General features: G+C 56.6%; 2 protein-coding genes across 5 annotated transcripts; one reads left to right on the plus strand and one right to left on the minus strand.

Annotated features, from left to right (window-relative positions):
* Window positions 1–682: 682 nt before the first annotated feature.
* Window positions 683–7,640, plus strand: ADIPOR1 (adiponectin receptor 1). Its single transcript, XM_074563959.1, has 8 exons — window positions 683–796; window positions 986–1,189; window positions 1,974–2,090; window positions 2,815–2,986; window positions 3,466–3,652; window positions 4,763–4,950; window positions 6,230–6,423; window positions 6,756–7,640. Exons 2-8 carry the CDS (start codon window positions 1,049–1,051, stop codon window positions 6,882–6,884), a joined length of 1,128 nt encoding a protein of 375 aa, XP_074420060.1. The 5' UTR covers window positions 683–796; window positions 986–1,048; the 3' UTR covers window positions 6,885–7,640.
* On the minus strand, window positions 7,475–20,759 carry TIMM17A (translocase of inner mitochondrial membrane 17A). Of its 4 annotated transcripts, XR_012584325.1 has the most exons (8): window positions 20,666–20,734; window positions 16,471–16,570; window positions 14,610–14,673; window positions 11,821–11,949; window positions 11,308–11,418; window positions 10,391–10,474; window positions 9,861–10,007; window positions 9,017–9,737 (listed from the first exon to the last, which is right to left on the minus strand). XR_012584325.1 is itself a non-coding variant. In XM_074563960.1 (6 exons), exons 1-6 carry the CDS (start codon window positions 20,689–20,691, stop codon window positions 9,937–9,939), a joined length of 501 nt encoding a protein of 166 aa, XP_074420061.1. In that variant the 5' UTR covers window positions 20,692–20,759; the 3' UTR covers window positions 7,475–9,936. The 4 variants fall into 4 exon arrangements, 1 of the variants encoding a protein (XP_074420061.1); XR_012584324.1 differs by having other exon boundaries at window positions 9,017–10,007; window positions 20,666–20,753; XR_012584323.1 differs by lacking the exon at window positions 10,391–10,474.
* Between the last annotated feature and the right edge of the window lie 1,476 nt (window positions 20,760–22,235).

Here is a 22,235-nt window from a genome sequence, read left to right on the forward strand (position 1 = left end):
GGGGAACAGGATCCGCCATTGTGCTGGGCGGCGGAGGGGAGTCTCCATCCCCGGCTGTCGTTAGCGGAGGTAATTAAACCTCCGGGCAGGGAAAGACGAGCTGCCCGACAGGCCGAGGGCGACCTCGGCCATCAATTATTGCTGCGGACATTTGCTCGCCGGGGCTGTCGGCAGCCGGGGAAGCCCTCGACGGCCTTCAGAGGGGACCGGCGGCGGCGGGGTGGCCGACGGCCATCGGGGACAGAGGGACAGGGACAGGGACAGGGGGATGGACGGGGCCTGGCCTGGCCCCCCTCAGGGCGGCCATGATGGGGCAGCAGGGTCACTATCAGCAGGCCCAAAGGCGGTGTGAGCCCGGCCCTCGCCCCGCGGGGGTCTGTGCCCCCTCCCCGGTAGGGCCGCGGGGTGCGCGACCGCCCCGGCTCCCCCCGGTCCCCCGGGCCCGCCCGCCGCCATCGCGGGACTCCCGCAGGTGGCGCTCCCGGCGCGGCGTCCCGCCCCGCCACTAGGGGGCAGCCGAGCGCGCGGGCAGAGAGACGCGCGGCCGGGCTAGAGCGCCTCCCGCCGGCACGTCAGGCGGGTGGCTCGGCCAATCGCAGCGGCGGGTGGGGGGGGAGAGAGAGACAGACAGCGGCGGCGGCCAATCAGAGCGCGGAGCCCGCGCAGCGCCCCCCGCCGCTCCGCCCGGTGGAGCGTTGTCGCGGCGCGGGGCGGGGCCTCGCCGCCGGAAGCGGCCCGTTCCCTCAGCGTCGCTTCCGGTGCCGCCGCCGCCGCCCAGCGCGGGATGTAGCGGCCGGTGAGTGCGGGGGGGACGGGGCGGGCGGCGACTTCGGCCCTGACGGTGTCCCGGGGAGGGGCGGGCCCGCCGGTGCCAGCCCGCGGGGGTGCCGGCCCGGGCCCGCCGGTGCCAGCCCGCGGAGGGGCCGGGGCGGGGTGCGCGGCCCGCGATTCCCGGTGACTCCCTTCTTCCTTCCTCCCTCCCCAGCGCGGCGGCAGAAGGACGCGGAGGGACCTGCACCGGCTGCCCCCCAGCACCGAGCCCGCCGCCATGGCGTCCCGCAAAGCCTCCGCCGCCGGGCAGGGCAACGGGCTGGCGGCCGCCGGCCGGGACAGAGCCCACTTGGAGCTGGCCGAGCTGGGGCCGCTGCTGGAGGAGAAGGGGGACCAAGGAGCCGCCAGCTCGGCCAGTGTAAGCCCTCCCTCGCCCCCCGAGGCCCCGGCGCCCCCGTCCTGGGACTCCCCGCTCCGTCCTTACGGATTAACCGGGGAATTTGCCCCTTATCCCATTAGCAGCTTGAAGGATGCGGCGGCAGGGTGGGTTTTGCGGGGCCCCGGGGCTGTTCCGCGCGTTGTGTCAGCGCAGAGAGGCCGTGAGGAGCCAGAGGCCGTGAGGGGCAGAGGGTCTGGCTGGTCCCGGAGCTGAGCCGGCCCAAGAACCATTCCCGTCGCGCGGGCGCAGGCCTGGGATGGCCGAGATGCGTTGTCTCTGCGTGGCAGTGCTGCTGCTCGGAGTGAAGAGGGTGTTTGAAGGAGGTGTTGGCAGCTTTAGGGCTGGAAATCGCCTTCCCAAACCCACCAGCGGAAAAGGAGGAGGTTGGGAGCGGAGGCAGGATGGACAGAGTGTTCCCAGCTCGGGAGGGTGCCAGGGAGCCGCTGGCCGTGCTCTCCCTTGGGCTCGTGGCTGGGTTGGGGGGCCGGGTTTCCTGGCTGGGCCAAATGGTTGTTCCAGGGGTGTAGGGATGAAAATCCCCCAGGGTAATCCTGCTTTTCAGCAAGGATAAATCTGGGATTAGCCTGCCCGAGATGGTTAAGACAACAGCGTGTTGCATAAGTGGCGGTGACCGGCGGGTCCGGCCTGTCCCCTCGGGAAGGGATGAAGCCCCAGGTGCTCTCGAAAGGGACTCGCTGCTCTCCACACGCTGTTCCTCCTCCCGCGGGCAGGAATGACTTCCTCCCGGCCTTTCTCCCTCTAGGCAGAAGACCCACCGTGCCCCGCGGCCCGTGAGGAAGAGGAGGAGGTGGTCCGTGTGCTGACTCTGCCTCTGCAGGCTCATCACGCGATGGAGAAGATGGAAGAGTTTGTGTATAAGGTGTGGGAGCCTGGTGTGATCCCCCAATCCTCATTTTGGAATATTAATGAGGCCGGGATGCCCCAGGCGTGGGGTGACAGGCAGGGGCTGGGACGTGTTGCTTTCTCTGGGTGAAGTTCCCGGGGCTCCATGTGGCTCTGCCGGCCGCCTGCTCCCGGTAGTGTCTCCTGGGAACGGTACGGGAAGGGGATGGCGGCAGCTGGGAGGTGCCGTTGGGTGTTGGAGGTTGTGCCCAGCCGTGTGGGATAAGCAGCGACCTGGGGAGCCGCCCCAGTGCGTCTGCGTTCCTCTACCGGGGACCAAGCACTGTTGCTGGTTTCACCGGGTGCCTGTGCCCCCGGTCCCTGCAGTGGCAGGGCACCGGCTGAGGGCCAGCCCGGTTCTGTTGCCAGCCAGGGCTCCCTCTTCCCTGACCGAAAAGGAAGGGACTTCCCCACTGCAGGGAACAGTTACTTTGGGCACAGAAGGGTTAAACCTGAGGGTGCAAATCGGCTCTGGCTCCCTGGGGTGCGTGTGGGGAGCGCTCTGCAGGATGTGGGTGGCTTAAGGGGGTGCCTGATTTCGCAAGGGCTAAATTCCCTCTCTCCGAGGAGCCTTACAGGGCATTTTCAGCCCTGGCTGGGCTTGTTCCGCGTGTGACTTTTGGCTCCTGGTGTGAGTAAACGTGAGCCTTTGGGCTGGCTCGATGCTCTGGGGGCCACCAGCCCAGCTTGGCATGTTGCAGGTGTGGGAAGGGCGCTGGCGCGTGATCCCTTACGACGTGCTGCCTGACTGGCTGAAGGACAACGATTACCTCCTGCACGGCCACAGGCCTCCCATGCCGTCTTTCCGAGCCTGCTTCAAGAGCATCTTCCGAATACACACCGAGACGGGCAACATCTGGACGCACTTGCTAGGTGACTGGGGGGGTTTGGGAGCCCTGGGGCTGAAGGTGGGCTTGTCCCCCACGCACAAGGGTGGCCTTTTATGGCCAGGACTTGCTTGGTGCTGGGGTCCTCTCCGTGCCCGGGGCCTCCCGTTGGAGGGTCACCTTACCCCTGCCTGGTCCGGTGCGCGCAGGCAGCTGGTCGCGAGGTGCCCGAGGGCTCCCAGAGCTCCCTGGGGGAAGAGACCAGGACATTTCCTCACAGCGGGGCCCCCGGGCTGGGCTCAGCGACCGTTTGTGGCTTTGCTTCTCGTGTGGGACAGAAAAACGTGTCCTGGGGCAAGACAGGAAAGCCTCGGAGCACGTTCCTCTGAAACCCGGGGATGGTCGGTGGCTCTTCACCCTGCGCCTGACCGTGCCCTTGCCCCCAGGGCCTTGTTTTTCTTTGCGTTTTGTTGAATTCGTTCACTTGCCTTCTGCTTGACTGTCCGTTTGGTGTGTTCCCTGCAGGTTTTGTCTTGTTCCTCTGCTTGGGGATCCTGACCATGTTGCGGCCCAACATGTATTTCATGGCTCCTCTCCAGGAGAAGGTGGTGTTCGGGATGTTCTTCCTGGGAGCAGTGCTGTGCCTCAGCTTCTCCTGGCTTTTCCACACTGTCTACTGTCACTCGGAGAAGGTCTCACGGACTTTTTCAAAGTGAGTCAGCACAAGGGCGGTTGTGTGGTCTCGTAGGATGTTTCGAGTGTCGCAGCGTTTCCTCTTGGAAAGCGCTGCGTTCCCAAAAGTTTGATCCTTGGCGGGGAAGGGAGCGGTCACCGAATCCTGTGAACCACAGCTGGGTGCTGGAGGGCTCTGCCCTGCGCCTGAGCACCTTAAATCCGCCGCTCGTACGATGAGGTGGATAATAAAGAGTGGGAACCCGCCGCTCCCAAGGGAACAGCCTTTGTGCCCCTCATAGCAGTGAACTGAGGAGGGGTCTCGCTCTCATGAGACACGGCACTTTGGCCGTTGCCAGTTTACCGGCTGCTTTCAAAAACGCTGGTTCGGATCCAATTTGGATTGAAACCAAATGGAAAGAAAACAAACAGGCTTCCCGGCAAAGTGGAAAAGCTGGGCAGTGGCCAGTGCCTCTCCCCGAGGGCGGTGCGCGGGCTGCTCTTAGAGGCAAGCTCACGTCAGGCGGAGCAGCAGCGAGTCTTTCAAATAGGATCTGTCAGAGGCCTTTATTTGGGTGCTCCTTGCTGGGAAATCCTGCCAATCTCCTTTGCGTGAACCCCGGAGATCCGGCGGGTCTGCCAGAGATCGTGTCCGTAGAACAAACCCTGCTGCCGTGCCCTCAGCAGAAATGTCCTTGCCTACCGGGGAAGGCGCTTGCCACGGCCGCCGCGGTGGTGGGGGGGGTAACGCAAGCGGGTGCTTTCGGTGCTGAAATGGTTCCTGGATCGATAGATCGAAAGCACTTTGCAGCGGAGGAGAATAGCGAAATCCATATGGTGGCTTCAGCGCCCGGCCCCCTCTCGTATCCAGCCGGCTCCTGTTCATCCCCTGCGCTCCTGCCGAGCGCTGCTGGCATCCCCAGAAGCCGCGTACGCACCCAGGCCCTTTCTCCTGCCCCAAATGGCGTTGGTGAGACCCAAGATCTCCCCTCTCTGGGCACTCGGCTTCACCCGCGGGGCTGTGGCTGCCTGCCGGGCCGCGGGGGCTCCGTTGGGGCACTGACACACCGTTACTGAGAGGACGCCGGGGGGCAGGGGGGTGGAGTTTAGGGCTCACCAGTGACTCTCTGTTGTTACACCCCGGCTGCAGGTTGGATTATTCAGGAATTGCACTGCTGATCATGGGGAGCTTTGTCCCATGGCTCTACTATTCGTTCTACTGCTCCCCGCAGCCAAGACTCATCTACCTCTCCATCGTCTGTGTCCTGGGCATCTCTGCCATCATCGTTGCGCAGTGGGACCGGTTTGCCACCCCCAAGCACAGGCAGACAAGAGCAGGTAGGAGTTCTCCCTCCTCACCCCGAGTCCCCAGCCCCGGGAGGGACTTTGGGAAGATCCCCTTGTGGGGTGGCTCTTCCCCTCCGGGCAGAGCTTCCGGCATCTGCAGAACGAACTCCCCCAGAGCACTACGCTGCCCTGCAGCAGCTCCTGGCAGGGAGAGTCTCCTTCCTCCTCGGGGGTTTAGATCCTTGGCTGAGCAGGGCCCGAGCTCCGCCTGGCACTCGGCGAGCCCGAGGTTTGGAGCAGACAAACACCGTTTAAAAATAGCCCTGTAAGCGGCGGCCGGGTGGCCTGGGGCTGTGCCGTGCGAAGCCACCTTCTCCGGGAAGCAGTTTGGCAGCGTGAACCTGCAGCTCGGGCGGAGAAGGGAGAGGTTCCCTCGTCTCTCCCCTGCCAGTTACGCACTGGCACGTTCCTGCCTTCCTGGAGGCGGCAGGGTGAGGCCACCCCCAGCCCGCTCCGCACGTACGCCCTGTCTCAGCCCCGCTCAGCCTCAGTGAGCGCAGAGAAACGCCCCTGCCCGCCCTCCCCTCCCGGGGGGGCTCCTGCAGCAAAGCGTCTCTTGTAGCAGCCTCGTCGCTGCCTGGCGAGAGACGATGTGCTGAGCTGGGGGCCGGGCAGCAGCGCTGGCGCGTGAGGCAGGACACCCCCTGGGAGGAGGGCAGGGGACAAGGGGGGGCTGCCAGCCCCACCGCTGCCCCAGCTGCGGCTGCCGGAGGGGGCTGCTGGCCTCCCCCGGTGCCAAACGAGAGCGTTGGCTGGGCCAAAGCCTGCTGTGAGCACAAGCCGCAGCCGCTCTGGGCTGGTGTCTCGCTGCGGTGCCGTTTGCTCTCCGCTGAACTAATTAGATGCCAGAGTTGAAAATTTCATCACCGCTAATTAGCACCTTCGCCTTGAGGTCCAGGCAGCTTCACCCAACAAATGACTCTGGCGCAGCCCCTCCTGGAAGGGCTGGCTGGGGCTGCTGCCTTCCTCGCGCCTGCGAGGCTCCGGTGCCATCCGACGGGCTGGCACCTTCCCGAAGGGCCATTCCCGGAGCCAGGAGCGGGAGCTGCCACAACCCTGCAGGTGGTGAGCTCTGCCCAGTCAGCACTGGGAGGAGCGGTCAGCACTGGTTTCGACTGGGCCGTAGAGCTGTAGATCCCTCATTTTTTGAAGGATAAATGCCATGGGGGTTGGATAATCCAGGACTGAGCGAGGAAAAGCTGCTGGTGCCTCCAGGACGAGGGGGCGAGGGGAGAAGCAGCGGTTTGCTGATCTCTCCTCTCGGCCGCAGGCGTCTTTCTGGGGCTGGGGCTGAGCGGCGTGGTGCCCACCATGCACTTCACCATCGCCGAAGGCTTCGTCAAAGCCACCACCGTCGGCCAGATGGGCTGGTTCTTCCTCATGGCCGTCATGTACATCACAGGCGCGGGGCTCTACGCTGCCCGCATCCCCGAGCGCTTCTTCCCGGGCAAGTTCGACATCTGGGTGAGTGCGGAGCGGAGGCGGCAAGTGCGGGGCGCTGAGCGGATGGAGGGTGGGGTGAGCTCCAAGGGGAGGAGGAGGAGGAGGAGGAGGGTGGGGGTGTCCTGCTGCACCCCAGCACACGTCAGGCAGCCAGACCTCGACTGGTCGCTGCCAGCAGGCAGGGCAGGCAAAGTACAGGGGTGGAAAACGCCGCCTGGGAGCAAGGAGCGGGGAAAAGCGGAGTTCAGGCAGTCCTGGGGTGGTGCAGAAGCAGCGAGGAGGAGGAAGAGGTGCTCCTGCCGTTACTTTGTGCCCTTTGGTCCCGTCTAAAGGGCTTTTTCGCTTCCCCGCAGTTTCAGTCGCATCAGATCTTCCACGTGCTGGTGGTGGCGGCGGCCTTCGTCCACTTCTACGGGGTGTCGAACCTGCAGGAGTTTCGCTACGGACTGGAAGGGGGGTGCACAGACGACTCTCTGCTCTGAGAGCGCCTGGTTTTAGTACAAGCTTCCTAAGTGCTTTTTAAACTCTGTCTTTGCTAAAATCAAAGGAAGACTCAAAACTCGTTTGGGGTTGTTGGTTGGGTTTTGTTTGTTTGTGTTTGGTTGGTTGGTTTTTTTTTTTTTAAAAAAAAAAAAAAAAAAAACAGAAAAATTCTTTAGCATTATCGACCAAATCCTCACCCCCGTTGCCACACGCTTCGCTGGGGCTGAGGGGGGGAGGCGAGGCGGCCCCCGGCTGCGCTCTCACCTCCTCCTCCGGCCAGTCCGGGGTGATCCCACTTTCCCAGGCATGATTCCCTAAAGCCAAGGGCGCGGAACCCGCAGCTCCCGGCCCGGCCGAGCCCCCCCCCACCACCCCAGCTCACCGCCGGAGCCGGCAGCGACACGCACTACCAGAGATTATTTTTTTTTTTTGCATATCCCTCGCAGCAGAGGAGGAGGGGGCAGCTCTGCAGCCCCCCCCGTCCCTCCCAGCTCCGCTGCCCAGGGCACAGATTCGTGTAACTTAAGTTTTAATTGTCTTATATTTTTTTGTTTGTTTGTTTTCCTTGACAAAGTAATGTAAACATAAATGAGAGAATATTTAATATTTAATACTAAGCTTTAAAAAGACTTGCTGCCACCGCAGTGTACTCGGCTCCCTCGCTGTCTGTGGTAGTGAAGGAAGGACAGTGTGTTAGGGGAATGTAGAGCTGCTGTAGCTGATTGAAATAAAAAGGTCAATAGTTCAGTGTCGTGCCGGTGCCGTCCGTCTCGTTTTTTGGGTTGGGAGTAGGGAAGTGGCTGGGGGTGTGGGTGCTGAGCACCCCCAGGAGCACCCATGAGGGGGGCAGTGAGACTGGACAGCCCCAAGGGGTGAGATAAAGCAGAGGGAGCCCTGCCGGGGGAGGAAATTCTTCCCTGTCAGGACCAAGGGCTTCCCCCCCCCCCCAGGGGTTGGTGAGGATGAGGAGGGGGTGCCCTGAGCTGCCGCAGCCCGGCTGGTGCGTGGGGGAGGGAGGTTGGCACCCCAAATCAACGTCTCTGGGGTGATCACGGTGGATTAGGGGGGGAAGAGCTGAGCTGAGCAAAGCTCTGCGGCAGCCCGAGCCCGTTACCTTACAGAGGGGTGAGGGAGGAACGCCTGCCAGGGCCACCGCAGCCGTCACTGGTGGCACACGTCCCCACCCCCCCTCTGTCCCTCCTGCTGTGGGGAAGGGTTGTGTGGTGGCCCCTTTTTGGAGCTGTTTGGATGTGGCCTGGCTTTGGGGGCCTGGTGGAGCCCCCGGGGCGGGGAGCGGCAGGTTCCCCGGCTGCAGCTCGACCTACAGCAGCTCCTGCGCATCCCCGTATCCCATCCCGGCCACAGCACCGCTGGGAGAGGTCACCCACGACCCCCAGGCCAGGAGGGGACTCGCTGAGTCCTCTCCCCTCCCACCAAACCCCCAAGGACAGCCCTGGGGTGCGAGGGCTGGGCCAGAGGCCGAAACCCTCGAGCCGCCCGGAGTTGAGCAACACCCGAGTGCTCTAATCCCATATAAAGAGTTCGGGAAAACACCCGTGTGATTAAAATGAAAAGCTGGATGCACAGGGGAGGCCCCACAGCTGCTGAGAGTAATTCTCTCTCCGAGACCAGCTCTACGGCTGAGGGTCTCAACCGCGAACAGCAGAGCGTGCTGGCCGCGTGACACAGATCAAGAAAACGGTCTTTAAAATTCAGCCGAGGAGCCGAGTAAGCGGCAAAGGAAGACGAGCCTTCACCCCCAAACACACACACAGAGTGCTTTTTGTGCTTCAGGTTTTTGAAAACGACACACCAGCAGCAACAATGTGGAACAGTAAGGGAGCAGAGACACAAGGCCCCGGCAGCCCTAGAGCGGTTCCTGGACAGGCAGGGGGGTGGGAACAGGAAAATGTCACTTTTACAGGGCACCAGGACGCAGGAGGTGGTCGGGATCCTGCACTCGCGTGCGCCCTTCCTACAATCCCCGCTCACCCCCTTGTCAACCACTACCGTGACCGCTTCTGCCTCATTTCCCTCCTCTCCTCCCACCGCACGGCTCTGACGGGCTCCTGCCGCGGGGCAGGGATCAAACGCCTTCCCGGGGGGAGGAAAAGCCATGAAGCGGCTCAGATCATATTAATCAAGTCTTTTTGAATACGGATATTCTATCAGGAACCGACAGAACGCATCATGCAAGCACGATGCCAGCAAGCAATAGTATAAACTAGCATTAACAACGGAAAACCGCACGGGATGATTTTTTAACCGCTGGCAAGAGGGAACGTGCCTCCACGCCTGGAGTTTAAGAACAAAACCACGGAGCAGACGTTTTAATTGTGCTTAGGACCGGATCCGAGGTGGAATGGCCAGCAGCAGAGGTGAGGAAGTAGTTTGCTGCCACCTCTTGCCAAAGGGGGCTCAAAGCCTTGGGGGTTTAGGGGAAGGGGGGGGAACGCCGCAGCCCCGCGCATCCACAAAAGGCAGATTCGGCTTTGACCGAAGAACTGGGGCTGCACGGCGGCAGGCGTAGGAAACAAAGAACAGCGGTGAAATATATATTGCTGGAAGTAATTTTCACTGGCTTGCACATTCTCCCAATAATATTCACTTTAGGAATGTAAAACCGCGTGTGGATTAAGTAGTTTCCTTAAGCTGAAATATGTGTGGCGACCTAAATCCGGTGGGGAAGAGGCTAAACTCCAGCTGCGTTCGCTGTCACTGCCACATCCCAGAGAAGACTCCAAAGACTTTCACTTCGGTCCGTGTCCAAAGGATGACAAGACTCCATTTGGTCCTTGTCTCAAATCTCCGTGTATTCTATCAGACATGTGTTAACATTACAGCAATGGAATCTATCGGGAATAAATAGATTTGTCATCTTCTAAAAGTTCTCCTGCGCGGCTTGACACTGAAAAGCGCTGAAGGTCCCCTCGGCATGGGTCGTGTAAGAGACTACCACCGCTGTAAAGACATACCATACCGCCTCTGGCTCCTCCAGCATTTGAAATTTCAGCTCGGGTACAACGTGAACCAGGAGAACGAGGAGAACCATCACTGGTATTGTCTGTAGTCGCCAAACGGAGAGGGCTGCAACTGCGAGGGGTCATCTGAAAACTGAGGGCCTGCGAATAAGGCGAGGTTGGGGGGGCGGGGGAAGAAAAAACAACAAAAAAAGGCAGATCATAAATTCCGAAAGACGAGAGATTCTTCCCGCTCACAGCACAAAACACATCCACAGCATTTTTAATATAAATCCCCTCTAAAATTAACGAGGCCAACGACAAGACTTTACGTTTTGTTTTTTTTTCCCCCACTCAAAGACATTCAAGAGCTTTACGCGTTGACGGAGCCTCAGCCCAATAAGGCCCGTATTTTTATCTCCTTTATTAAGGGGGAAATGAATCAGAGGAGCGAGAAGGAAACGTTTTCAGTCACCTAAAGGAGCTGAAACCTATGCCTCGTTGCCCTGGGGTTGAACTTAGCCACCCTGTAAAGGTTTACCCACCGTAACTTGCCCGACAATAAAGCAAGCCAGTGAAACGGAACAAATCATTGTGGAGTCAGCTTCCCGACTCCTCTTGCTGACGTTCTGCTGGAGGGAAGCAATACGTTTACTGTACGCCAATTCGAGAGAGAATAAATCGTAACAGACAAACGACACCCTTTCTCTAAAGCAGCTGAATTTCAAAACGCCGTCGTATTAAGAACGGAAATTCTTCCAATTTAAATTGAACAAAGGACATGAGTGAGAGGAAACCTCTCGGGAATTAGTGGCTTGCTACTAATCCTTTCAAGACTAGTGGTTTTGTCCGTATTCCTCCCAAAATCAGGTGGGGCGACAGAGGTATTGAGCATTTTGCACAGGTATTAACACAAATGGTTCCCGACTCGGCTAACTGACACCTCAGCCGGCATTTTACTTTGAAAAAACAAAAGGCATCTAGTTTTTGAAGCAGTTTAGAAAAAAAAAAAATGCCACCGCCACCACCCCCTCTTTGAAACCTTTTGTCTGCATTTGTCCACGGATCTCGATCACCCCGCTGAACCCAGGGTTACCCGTACGCTGGCACACAGGGCGTAGCTGGCCTGCCGGAGCCATCCCTTCCCCACAGCCTGCCCTTCCCTCAGACCTGCTGGGTCACCCACCGCCCCCTAAAACACTGCTGCCACCGCCCGACAGCTGCCCCAGGGGACGGGGCGGGACAGCAGGGACGTCCCCGCTTTCGCCTCCGGTCACGCAGCGGGACAGAGCTGATGATGCTCTTGTCTCATCAGCAACGCGCGGCTCCTCCTCGGCTTTCTGCAGCCTTAGCAGCCGGCAGAGCAGATGGACCCTGCGATAAGCCTGAGGACTGGAAGAGCTCCGTTAGCACAGACTGCGCTACAAAAGCCTCGCGATACCGGAGGCTGACGGTTCCTCACCGTTCGGAAACTGTGTGGAGGCAAATCTTGTTAAGAGAATACCAGCTCCTTCAATTAATGCGAGGAGAATCCCTCCCATGGCGGCAGATCCGACCATGGCAACAGGTCCATCTAAAAAGACAAAGCACAAAACAACGCTTTTTATTTCTCTGCTGCATTACTTTGCGTATTATAACCCTCTTTCTTCAGTTATAATCTCTCCTATAAGCAGACTCAGAAGCAGCAATTTTGCATCCATTAAGCCTCATTCGCATCACCAGTAAAAGGATAATTACTGTGCAACTCCCCCCCTTCTTCCTCAAGGAAACAAAGGAACGCCGGTAATGCCTGGGAACGTAATTATTACTTTCCTAAGCACAGGACAAAAGTTTCAGATTATCTTTCAATTTCCCTGAGAAAGTAAATCCCAATTTGGGTATCGCAGCCTGCTGCTTCGCTGTGACCGAGGAGCACCGCGCATTTAGAATACAGAAGTTTTTCAATTAACATCCTCCCCAGCGTTCGGTTTCTTACTTCTGGCAGCCAATATGGCTCCGGTCAGGGCTCCGCTCGTGATCGAATTCCACGGATCTTCTTTCCCTCTCATTCTGACCATACTGCAGTCGATCATGGAGAAGAGACCTCCCCAGACGGCAAAGCTACCTGGTAAAAAAGGAACAGAAAGCAGTTCAGAGAAAGCGGCGGAGCCGGCCCTGCTGCAGCCACCCAGTCAAGAGACGGTGCGGCGCGAGCGCGCTGGCTTTCAGACACCAAAGTACAATCAAACCCACAAAGAATCAAACATCGGTTAAAATCAATATTGAGATAAATTCTCAACTTGCCAGGTGACACATAGATTACACGCACACACACCCCTTATATATAACCCCACTAATTTATATTTAATAACAGGAAGTTTATCCAACAGTGATTATAATGGAACTTCCATCCCAATAAAGTCAGATTAGCTCAGGGAACTCTCACGTTTTTCATTTTTAAAACATATTTCCACATAGAGAATGATGCAGAGTAATTTTGCACTTTATCCTAACGCTGCTCCCGGCATCTCAGATCCGAGGGCCAGACCCCCTCTGCTGTGGGGACAGGCTGAGAGAGCTGGGGGGGTTCAGCCTGGAGAAGAGAAGGCTCCGGGGAGACCTTCCAGCCCCTTCCAGTCCCTAAAGGGGCTCCAGGAAAGCTGGGGAGGGACTCTGGAGCAGGGAGGGGAGCCATGGGACGAGGGGGAAGGGTTTTAAACGGAAAGAGGGGAGATTTAGATGAGATATCGGGAAGAAATTCTTTGCTGTGAGGGTGGTGAGCCCCTGGCCCAGGTTGCCCAGAGAAGCTGTGGCTGCCCCATCCCTGGAGGGGTTCAAGGCCAGGTTGGACGGGGCTTGGAGCAACCTGGGCTGGTGGGAGGTGTCCCTGCCCGGGGCAGGGGGTGGCACTGGGTGGCCTTTAACGTCCCTTCCCACCCAAACCATTCCATGATTGTATGATCTCAGAAGATCAGTACTGGTCTGTGGTGTCTGGCAGATGCAAAGAGACTGTGATAGTTTTCAGAATGCAAATTCTGAAGTCTTTTAACAATAATGTGTATTACAAACAAAAAGAAATATTGACGTCCAGGCTCATTTTGGGAAAAGTACTATTTAGAATAAGTTCATCCCTCCTTGATTTGGGATGTCTTAACGCTTTATGCCATCTTAACGCCAGCTAAAATCCAGGAGGAGGTGCCCCTCTCAGTGCATGGTCACAGGCTGCAGCCATGAAGCCTTCGCAGCCTCTGGCCCCCATTTCTGTCAGTGGTTCTGCCGCAGCCGATGTTTCCCCGCTCAACACCACTCTCCCATTTTCTCCTTCTGTAATGCATTAACTCAATTTGCCCAGCAGAACGGCACAGCGCAGTGCACAACCAGAGTGTGACCTTTAAGAGGGCACGACATCATTCTCACTCAAGCTGCAGTTTTGTGATTTTTAGACTTTCACACGCAAAATGCACTTCACAAAAATGACTGAGATTTACCCAGCTGACCCCAGGCGAACAGTCTGAAATCCTACCAGACACCCCCCGCCATCCACTTCACTGTTTTTCCAAGTTTGATCATTTCTCTTAATGAATCAATTTTGTTTATTTTAAAACCCTGCGCACAACGCACAGGCTCCCAGGCAGCTCTGCACAGAGCTGCTTAAAACATTGTAGAATGGTTTGGGTTGGAAGGGACCTTGAAGATCATCTTGTCCCACCCCTCTGCCTTGGGCAGGGACACCTCCCACCAGCCCAGGTTGCTCCAAGCCCCGTCCAACCTGGCCTTGAACCCCTCCAGGGATGGGGCAGCCACAGCTTCTCTGGGCAACCTGGGCCAGGGGCTCACCACCCTCACAGCAAAGAGTTTCTTCCCAATATCTCATCTAAATCTCCCCTCTTTCCGTTTGAAGCCATTCCCCCTCGTCCCATGGCTCCCCTCCCTGCTCCAGAGTCCCTCCCCAGCTTTCCTGGAGCCCCTTTAGGGACTGGAAGGGGCTGGAAGGTCTCCCCGGAGCCTTCTCTTCTCCAGGCTGAACCCCCCCAGCTCTCTCAGCCTGTCCCCACAGCAGAGGGGCTCCAGCCCTCCCAGCATCTCCGGGGCCTCCTCCGGCCCCGCTCCAACAGCTCCGTGTCCTTCTGCTGTTGGTGCCCCAGCACTGCAGGGGGGTCTCCCCGAGCGGAGCAGAGGGGCAGAATCCCCCCCTCGCCCTGCTGCCCACGCTGCCGGGGATGCAGCCCAGGCTGCGGGGGGTTTCTGGGCTGCCAGCGCACGTTGCTGGGGCGTGTGGATCTTCTCACCCACCAACACCCCGAAGTCCTTCTCCCCAGGGCTGCTCTCAAGCCATTCTCCGCCCAGCCTGGATTTATGCTTGGGATTGCCCCAACCCAGGCGCAGGACCTTGCGCTTGGCCCTCTTGAACCTCATAAGGTTCGCATGGGCCCACCTCTCCAGCCTGTCCAGGTCCCTCTGGATGGCATCCCTCCCCTCCAGCGTGTCGACCATTCCACACAGCATGGTGTCATCGGCAAACTTGCTGAGGGTACACTCAGTCCCACTGTCCGTCAGCCCTGGCTTATCACACCATGAACACAAGCATCGTTCCTCCCCACGTAAACTAATCCTGCATGCATGAGAACGGCCTTTACTCACTCCTTGGACTGAAAAACCCCGCTGAAGCACAGCTGCCCCACAGGCTCTTGTACCACGTTACATTCCCAAATTGGCTTATCTACCCACTACTGGGTTATCTACCAACAGTCAACTGACCGCCAACACCACCACAAAATTCATTACCTCCCAGCTGTGGAGCTCTCGTTTTAATAGCTGTCAAACTTCCCCGCAGCCGGTGGTTTACACCCTACGATAAAAGAGAAACAACAGTTAAAATAAGAGAGTGAAGTCTCACAGACGATCTGCCTGTATAGAGCAAAAACTTGCCACAGGCCCGGCATATTTCTAAGCACCCTCAAGAGCCGCGAGCAGGAGCTGACAGAAACTGCATTTTGCACATACGTTAGTATTTACCACTCCCTTATAATATACCTGCCAACTACAGAAATGAATTACAGCCCTCAGGCACTAAACAATTTGAGCTCAAAGTTTGTTTGATTCTAGTGGCGATCGAACGCGACATTTAAACTAACACTTTTAGCAAGATAAGCGTATTTATTTTTCACGTGTATCATTTCTTTGCTCCTATCTGATGCCCGGTCGCTCCACGCAGTTTGTACAAAAGACACCAGCGTGGCAAACGGCAGCATCAGGCGCAGGTAACCGCAGGGAGGAGACTGTCCGAGGAGGAGGACAGGGAAATCCAGCCGATGAGAGTGCTGGGGCGCTGCGCTAGAGGAAAACTGCATGCTGGTAGGTCACACCTCCATCAGTATTTTATCTATTCGGTACAAGCACCTCAACCCTATCGCAGATGCCCATGTGCCAGGAGCACTGTGCTCGGCTGGCAGCAGCAACCTCACTAGTTGTCCCAAATTTAGTCATTCCTGCTGCTCAGGTGGTGGATTTAGTCCTTGTCTCGTCAGCCCAGCCTCAGCAGCCGAGAGAAGCGAGGAATTCAGCTTCTAAATGTGGTGCTGAGCCTTCCAGAGTCTAACGCTAAACACGTCATCCAGGACCCCACAGAATTATCACCAGATATTTTCCTACACTTTAAGAAGATTTAAAGAACACACGCCCAAGTTTTATTTTTGATACCAGCACTCAGAAGTGTGGACAGCTTTATTTAATAAGTCTTAAGCAAAATTAAGAACGTAGTTAAGCATATAATCCTTTTCACGTTAAGTATCTGCAGGGTCTGACTAGTTTGGAAACAGTTATTTATTTACAAAACTTACCTCAAACTGATGGCTTATTAAGTGTCACATAGTAACACCAAAAAACCTCAACAAAAATCCCTTTTATATGAAGCCAGAGAAACGTTTTAAAACAAACGTTCTAGTAGAAATTGGATCTTATTTTAGCAAATATCTCTACAACAGGTTTATAGCCAAAATTTTGCAGCAGAAATCCTGAAAGTGAAAACTGATTTGCATCAGCTAAACTTCAACTTTCACATTTACGCACACTTCTGCATTTAAACAAAACCTATCAAAAAAACCCCAGTTAATAAAAAATCTTAATGATTAAATAAGAGAGTAATTAAAGAAAATAACACCCCCTAATATAAATCTGAAGCAGAAAAAAGATCCTTTCTTTGATTCTTTCCATTTCTGCAAAGGAAGGCAGAGGGGTGGGCCAGAAAAGGAAGAAAAGCCCAGGCTCCACATCTTTCCGTGCAGACAGAACCAAAGGAGGAAGATCAGCCAAGACAGACGTATTCTGCTGCGCCCTCCACTTCCCCATCCCAAGGGAGACGTCTCTTGGCCAGGGAGGGCAGCCGGCTGCCAGCGTCCCACTGCTGCCCACGGATCACACAGGGAAAGCAGAACTTCTCCCCAGAAAGACGAAGGAGCCATCTGGATCCTGAGCCAGGCACCAGAGGCACCCCCCTGGTTTGGATTAATAACATGCAGGCCGTTAATCGGTCCCACTCCCTGCACAGGCGTTCCTTCTCCTCTACCTTCAGCTGGCCAGATTCGCCGCTGACGGACAGAGAAAGCAGGACCGCACTCGGAATGCACTCTCAAATGATTTTACTTACCACTGGGGAATTTCTGAACCCCTTGATAGCTTGGAAAATGCCACCTCCTATCGCTCCCATCGTGAAAGCACCTCCGCAGTCATCTACTATCCTCCAGGGACTATAAAGAAAAATAAAGATGAAAATAGTAAATTCCACCACGTTAAACCACGCAAGCGACAATAACGAATCCGCCACTCATGCACTGAGGGTAACTGGAGCGAAAATCACGCCTGCCAGCTGGATTGTCTCACATCCAGCTTGCTGAGCAGACATCAACAAAACACAGGTAACATTACAGCAAAACAAACTCAAGGTTTGCGGAGTCTACCAACCCGTCTCCCTTGAGTGGCAGCATCAAATACACAGAAGAATGGCCTGAACTCCTCACACAACGCAGAAAGACGTATTTCCGTCATGGAAAACTTCTGCAGAATTCTGGCTCTGCCCTACTTATGGAGTGTAAATACTTTAAATTTATTATTCTCAATTTCATCTTGACCTACAAAAAACTTAGGTGGCAAATTCAATGAGACTCAGCTCACAGCTGGCACAAAACACCGTTTTCCTGGATCACTCCTGCTTTTCATTAGTTCTGGTTATTTAAACGAGAGACTTCAAAGTCGTCTTTCGTTAAACTGAAAAGGTTTTTCCTGATGCATCCTGGATCTTTGAAATTCATTCAGACAAAACACAGACCTAGTCAGAGGGCCAGAGGGCCACGATTCCTGCCTCCAACGACACGCGGCGTCGAGTGTTTCTGACCAGCGAGCAAAAGCTTTGCAACAGAAAAAGCAACTCCCTCGCAGCAAATGCTTTCAACACCAGTGAGATGAGCTTTAATTTGGGGTTCAAAATCCATTGCCAAACACTAGAGCCTTGTAACTCACCGCCATAAACTGAACTCCTAAACTAGGTGAGCGCTAACCTGCTCTGTTGCCACTGTGGGTAATTTTGAAGCATAAAATAACAAAGTTATTTTGTTTCTTTCATCTTATATCAAAATCTTACAGCAGAAGCCAAGCACTCAGATGATTACAGCTCCTGCGCTGTCAATAATCAGAAAGCCTAGCACAAAACAGACTACACCACCACGCAGGGTGACAAAACCGAACGCCGGGGCAAGCTCAGCGTTCGCATTAGCGAATCTCAGATCTGAGCGTCGATGTGCATTTCCAGTTTCACTCTGAATTTCACGTTTCTGTCCATGAGGACTCCCCACGGCACCCAGCTCCCCCACGTGAGAGTACATCTTCACCGATGCCTTCCGAATCTGCCACTTCTCTACTTCACAGAGTATGCTAATGCTCTTCTGCCGTAAGGAGTGACAAACACCATCTCTTTTCCCCAGACCCCGCGCTGTACGGCATATTTTGTCACGAGGGTTGGTTTTGTTTTTTTTTTTTTTTTTTAATTCCTGCAAAAAATTCCCAAACTTGCAGTCCCTCCTCCTACACATTCTCCCTGCCTCCTCGCTTTCCTGACCTACTTCTGAATCTCCCCCGCAGCCTTCTAAACGATGGTAAATTGCTTGTTTGCACACATGGCATTGTTCGCTTGCTTTGCTTTTCCATCTTGGCATCGCTCGGTTGTTCCGAACGCACAACCCCACCCAAATGTCACCCGTGATCTTCCCCAGTGACAGCGACATCCAGTCCCAAACCCACACTGATTCAGAAACCAGTGGAAGGACTGTACGTTATCCCACCACGCCATCACCCTTCTTCTTTATTGCCCTGCCTGTAACACGCTTTCATCTCATACTCCTTGCAAATCCCCTCTAGCTTTGACTAAATTAAATAATTTAGCCCCGCTTCACATTTTATTTTTCTTCCCCTATTTCCTGCACTTAATGATCAGAAAAAGGTTACAGGCACACTGTTGTCGGAGATGCCGAGATGAAAAGCGACGAAGCCTTTCTTCTTGGGGCTTTTTTTTCTTGTTTTGTTCTTCTCCACATCTTCTGTCCAGATTTTGATCTACTCTGTTATGAATAAAACATCTCATCACAACTCTCTTCCTTCGTTAGCTTGCTAACAGTGATATTGTTAAAAGGCTTTCTGGAAATCTAAATAGATTATGTAAAGTGGTCTTCCTTTACCCACAAGGTCAAAGAATTCCAATTTAGCAAATCGCGACCGTTCTTCACAAAAGCTTCGTTAATTAGACCCCAATCATGGAATGCTTTCCCAGATTTTTTTCCATCTTTAACCCTACTTCAGATGTCAAGCTCATTAGCTGTTACCTTTGGGGTTCTTAATTTTTCCTTTTAAACTATCCCCAAAGCCATCGCAGAAGCAGCTTTTAAATGAGAAAACGCCTTTGATACCAGCACAGCCATTTCGTATGTCAGCTCCTTTGAACTCCCGGATAGATGCCGCGTGCATCTCAAAGCTGACACAAAACACCCCCCAGCCCCTGTCAGTGTTTGACCTCAGTAGAGGGAACAATCGGAAGAGAATAAAAGAGATTGTTCCATTATTAACTTGGCACTTATCTACAAGCTTAATGTTACTGTTAATTGTTTCCCTGACTTTAAGGGGAGCCCTCACAGCAGGGAAATGATGTGCTCGCTGCTACACACAAGATAAGGTCGGATTCCCTAAGGTCGGATTCCTACTCCCAATGGCAACCGAGATCACTCAGAGATGAGGAGAGCAGAGGCCAGGACTTCACTTATGCCGGGGCCCCGGGGCAGCTCCACTGAGCGGAGAGAGCCTGAGGATACCCCACACCTCAGCTCCGCACGCCGAGGGAGCTGCGCTTGCTCATGGCACTGTTTGCCTGGATTAAAAGAGGAGAGGGCGGCAGGGCCAGCAGAGCGAGGACAGCCAGCAGGCGCCACGCCAGCTCTGACTGTCCGTGACCAAGACCCTCGCTCAGAGGGGTGAATCGTCCCTCCGAGCTCCACAGCTGCCTGCAGCTCTAACAGTCGATGAACCACAAGAGTCGGAGGCCACCACGTTTTAAAGCATTTTAAATAAACAAAGCTGCTTTTCCTCAGTGCCGAGAGTTCAACAGGGCGCCAACCTGACACCAGCTCCGCTGCAGAAGAGGCAGCACTTCATCCTTGCTGTCGAACCGTCGTGTCATGCCAGCCTGAACAGCCCAACCCCTGCCTCCCCCGTCAGCCGCTCGGGCCGTTCCCAGCACAGACCAGACTACGCAACGATCCGTGCTTCTAACGAAGGCGACTGCGATGGAAATTACAGTGTCACCTTCCAGCGAGGTCACACCGCTCCCAGAAACACCAGCTCCCAGTGGGCTGAACACCACCCCCCCGCCCCCCGCCGTCGCTGCAGGGGACAGAGATAATGGGGTGACCAGCAGCAAATGGGACAAAACAGCGTGGGGCCCCCGACAGCCCCCTCCCAGCTCAGCTATAACACATCCCTATTGCATGACCCTACTGAAACCAGAATGAGATCACCTGGAGGCCACAGCAATCAATCAATAAATAAAATTTATTTTGCTGATGTCCCAAACTTCATGCTGTAGAAAGACGGAGCTGAAATTTATTGGGAAACTTAAAACGTGGCCGCAGAGCAATCTGCAAAGCTTTGGGAAAAGCCTCGCAAAGAGGCACAGGTCTCTATTTGTACAGGCTGCATACTAAATCCTGAGCCTAGCCTTCATTTAAATGTTTTATTACAAATAAAACCTTAAGGTTGCAACCAACGCGGCTGCAAACGTTTACAAAGCCGCTGCTGAGACGTGATGGGCGTGAGATGTCGCCAGCTCCGTAGTAAGGTCGCCTGTGCGGCCAGGCCGGTGTGCTCCGGCCGCATGGAAGTGGGGGAAGGAGAAGGGCAGAGTCACCGGGCCCGAGGGCACGAAGCGCGCCCGACCCCGCAGCGTCTGCGGCCCTCGGAGGCGCAGGCGCGGGGCAGGCCGCAGGGCCTAACCGCCAAGCGGTACCTTTTCCCCTCAGGGAGGCTCCGCAGGACTCGGTACCGGCAGCGCTTTGCCCACGCAGGCCCCGAGCCACGGGGGAGCCACGGGGGAGCCCCTCGGCCGGCGCGGCCCGGCCTCCCCCCGCCGCCGCTCCCTCAGAGGGGCCCAGCCAAGGTCACACCCGCACCCCCCCGCCGCGGAGCGCCCTCCCGGCTTTCTCCCCACCTCTCCCCGGTCCCTCCCTCTCCCCGGTGTCCCCGCACTGGTCCCGGTCCACGCCCGTGCCCCCGGGCCCGCGCCGAGCCCCGCAGCCACCCCTCACCAGGGCTCCCGCGCGTACTCCTCCATCTTGCCAGCCACCACCGCCCTCGCCCGCCTTCCCGCCGCCTGATTGGCTCACGGGCCGCGGCGCGGCCAATGGCGACGGAGGGCGGGACTAAGGCCTGCGCGGAGGGGGCTGCGCATGCGCCGTGACCCCTTCGCCCCGCGCTGACTGGCGGCGGCGGCGCTTTACCGGGGCCTCCGCCCGCCGTGGGGCCGCGCTGGGGGGGGGGCTCGCTCCGGTTGCTGCGTCCGTTTCACCCGGCTAGGCCCACTCTATGTACTGGGTCCGCTCCACCTGCCGCGCCCGCTCCACCTGCCGCGCCCGCTCCGTCCACCAGGCCCCCTAGGTCTGCCAGGCCCGCCTCATCCCCTGGGCCCTCTTCACCTGCCGGGGTCACCCGCCGGCCCCGCTGTGCTGCCCTCGGGCACAGCCATCAGCGTGTGTCCCTGGGGAAGGGGAGAGGGCACGGAGAGGGGGCTGGCCCCACAGGGCTCTCCAAGGCTGGCAGTGGTACCCCGTGAGTGCGGGTGGGGGGCTACGGAGAGACTCCAGTGGGGGAAAAGGCCGTACAGGAAAGCTGGGGAGGGACCCTGGAGCAGGGAGGGGAGCCATGGGAGCCACGAGGGGGAATGGCTTCAGACGGAAAGAGGGGAGATTTAGATGAGATATCGGGAAGAAACTTTGCTGTGAGGGTGGTGAGCCCCTGGCCCAGGTTGCCCAGAGAAGCTGTGGCTGCCCCATCCCTGGAGGGGTTCAAGGCCAGGTTGGACGGGGCTTGGAGCAACCTGGGCTGGTGGGAGGTGTCCCTGCCCAGGGCAGGGGGTGGCACTGGCTGGGCTTTAAGGTCCCTCCCAAATTCTAACCGTTCTCTGATTCTATATATACTGCCTCTGTTAGGGCTAGGCCTGTGTCACAGCACTGACAGCCGCGTGAAACACAAAGCAGCTTTTATTTAGCCCTCTAATAAATCGTGCCTGCAGTAAAAGCGTGAGCAAATCTGGGGGGCAGGGATCTGCTCTGCCAGTCCTCAGGCGACCGCTCTGTCTGTAAATACATCCTGAGAGAAAATGCTATGAGCGCCCTGGACGTGGAAGCCTGGCGGCACCTGGCTGAACGGGAGGAGGATGGCTGGCCGGTGACCAAGGGGTCGGTGCGGGGCTCACGGCCGAGGGCGTCCATCCCACCGGAGCTGCTGAGGCGCTCGGGAGTGGCACCCGCCTCGGTCCTGGCACTGCTGAAGCAGCTGGGCTGACCTGGGGGTGTCCCTGGCGACGCGTCTGTGGGCCGGGCAGCCTGGACGAGAGCTGGGCTTTGAGCTCCCCCTCAAGACATGGTGCCTGCGAGAGGGCAGTTCTCCGGAGAGGCCGGGAAGGCAGAGCTGAAAACAGCAGAATTAGTGTCTGTCCTGGCAGCAAATGCCAAGGCAGCCTGCAAAGCCCCCAAAGCCTTTCATGTTTGCAAGCACTCTAAGTTGTAAATCGCCTATTCTTTTCACACTCCTCATTTAACCTTACACACCGCGCTCTCTTGTACGGGCGGTAAATCATTCGGTTGCAACAGGCGACGT

This window comes from Larus michahellis, chromosome 21, assembly GCF_964199755.1.
Source record: "Larus michahellis chromosome 21, bLarMic1.1, whole genome shotgun sequence".
NCBI classification, from domain to species: Eukaryota; Metazoa; Chordata; class Aves; order Charadriiformes; family Laridae; genus Larus; species Larus michahellis.

Bases quoted from the DNA above. Each gene is read 5' to 3' on its own strand.
- TIMM17A (XM_074563960.1), bottom strand. From the start codon at position 20,691: ATGGAGGAGTACGCGCGGGAGCCCTG. The intron at 14,674-16,470 runs GTAAGTAAAATC...CTTTTATCGTAG, and splicing joins GGTTCAGAAATTCCCCAGTG to GGTGTAAACCACCGGCTGCG. The intron at 11,950-14,609 runs GTAATGAATTTT...CTTTTTTACCAG, and splicing joins GAGAGCTCCACAGCTGGGAG to GTAGCTTTGCCGTCTGGGGA.
- ADIPOR1 (XM_074563959.1), top strand. From the start codon at position 1,049: ATGGCGTCCCGCAAAGCCTCCGCCGCCGGGCAGGGCAACGGGCTGGCG. The intron at 1,190-1,973 runs GTAAGCCCTCCC...TTCTCCCTCTAG, and splicing joins GAGCCGCCAGCTCGGCCAGT to GCAGAAGACCCACCGTGCCC. The intron at 4,951-6,229 runs GTAGGAGTTCTC...TCTCGGCCGCAG, and splicing joins GCACAGGCAGACAAGAGCAG to GCGTCTTTCTGGGGCTGGGG.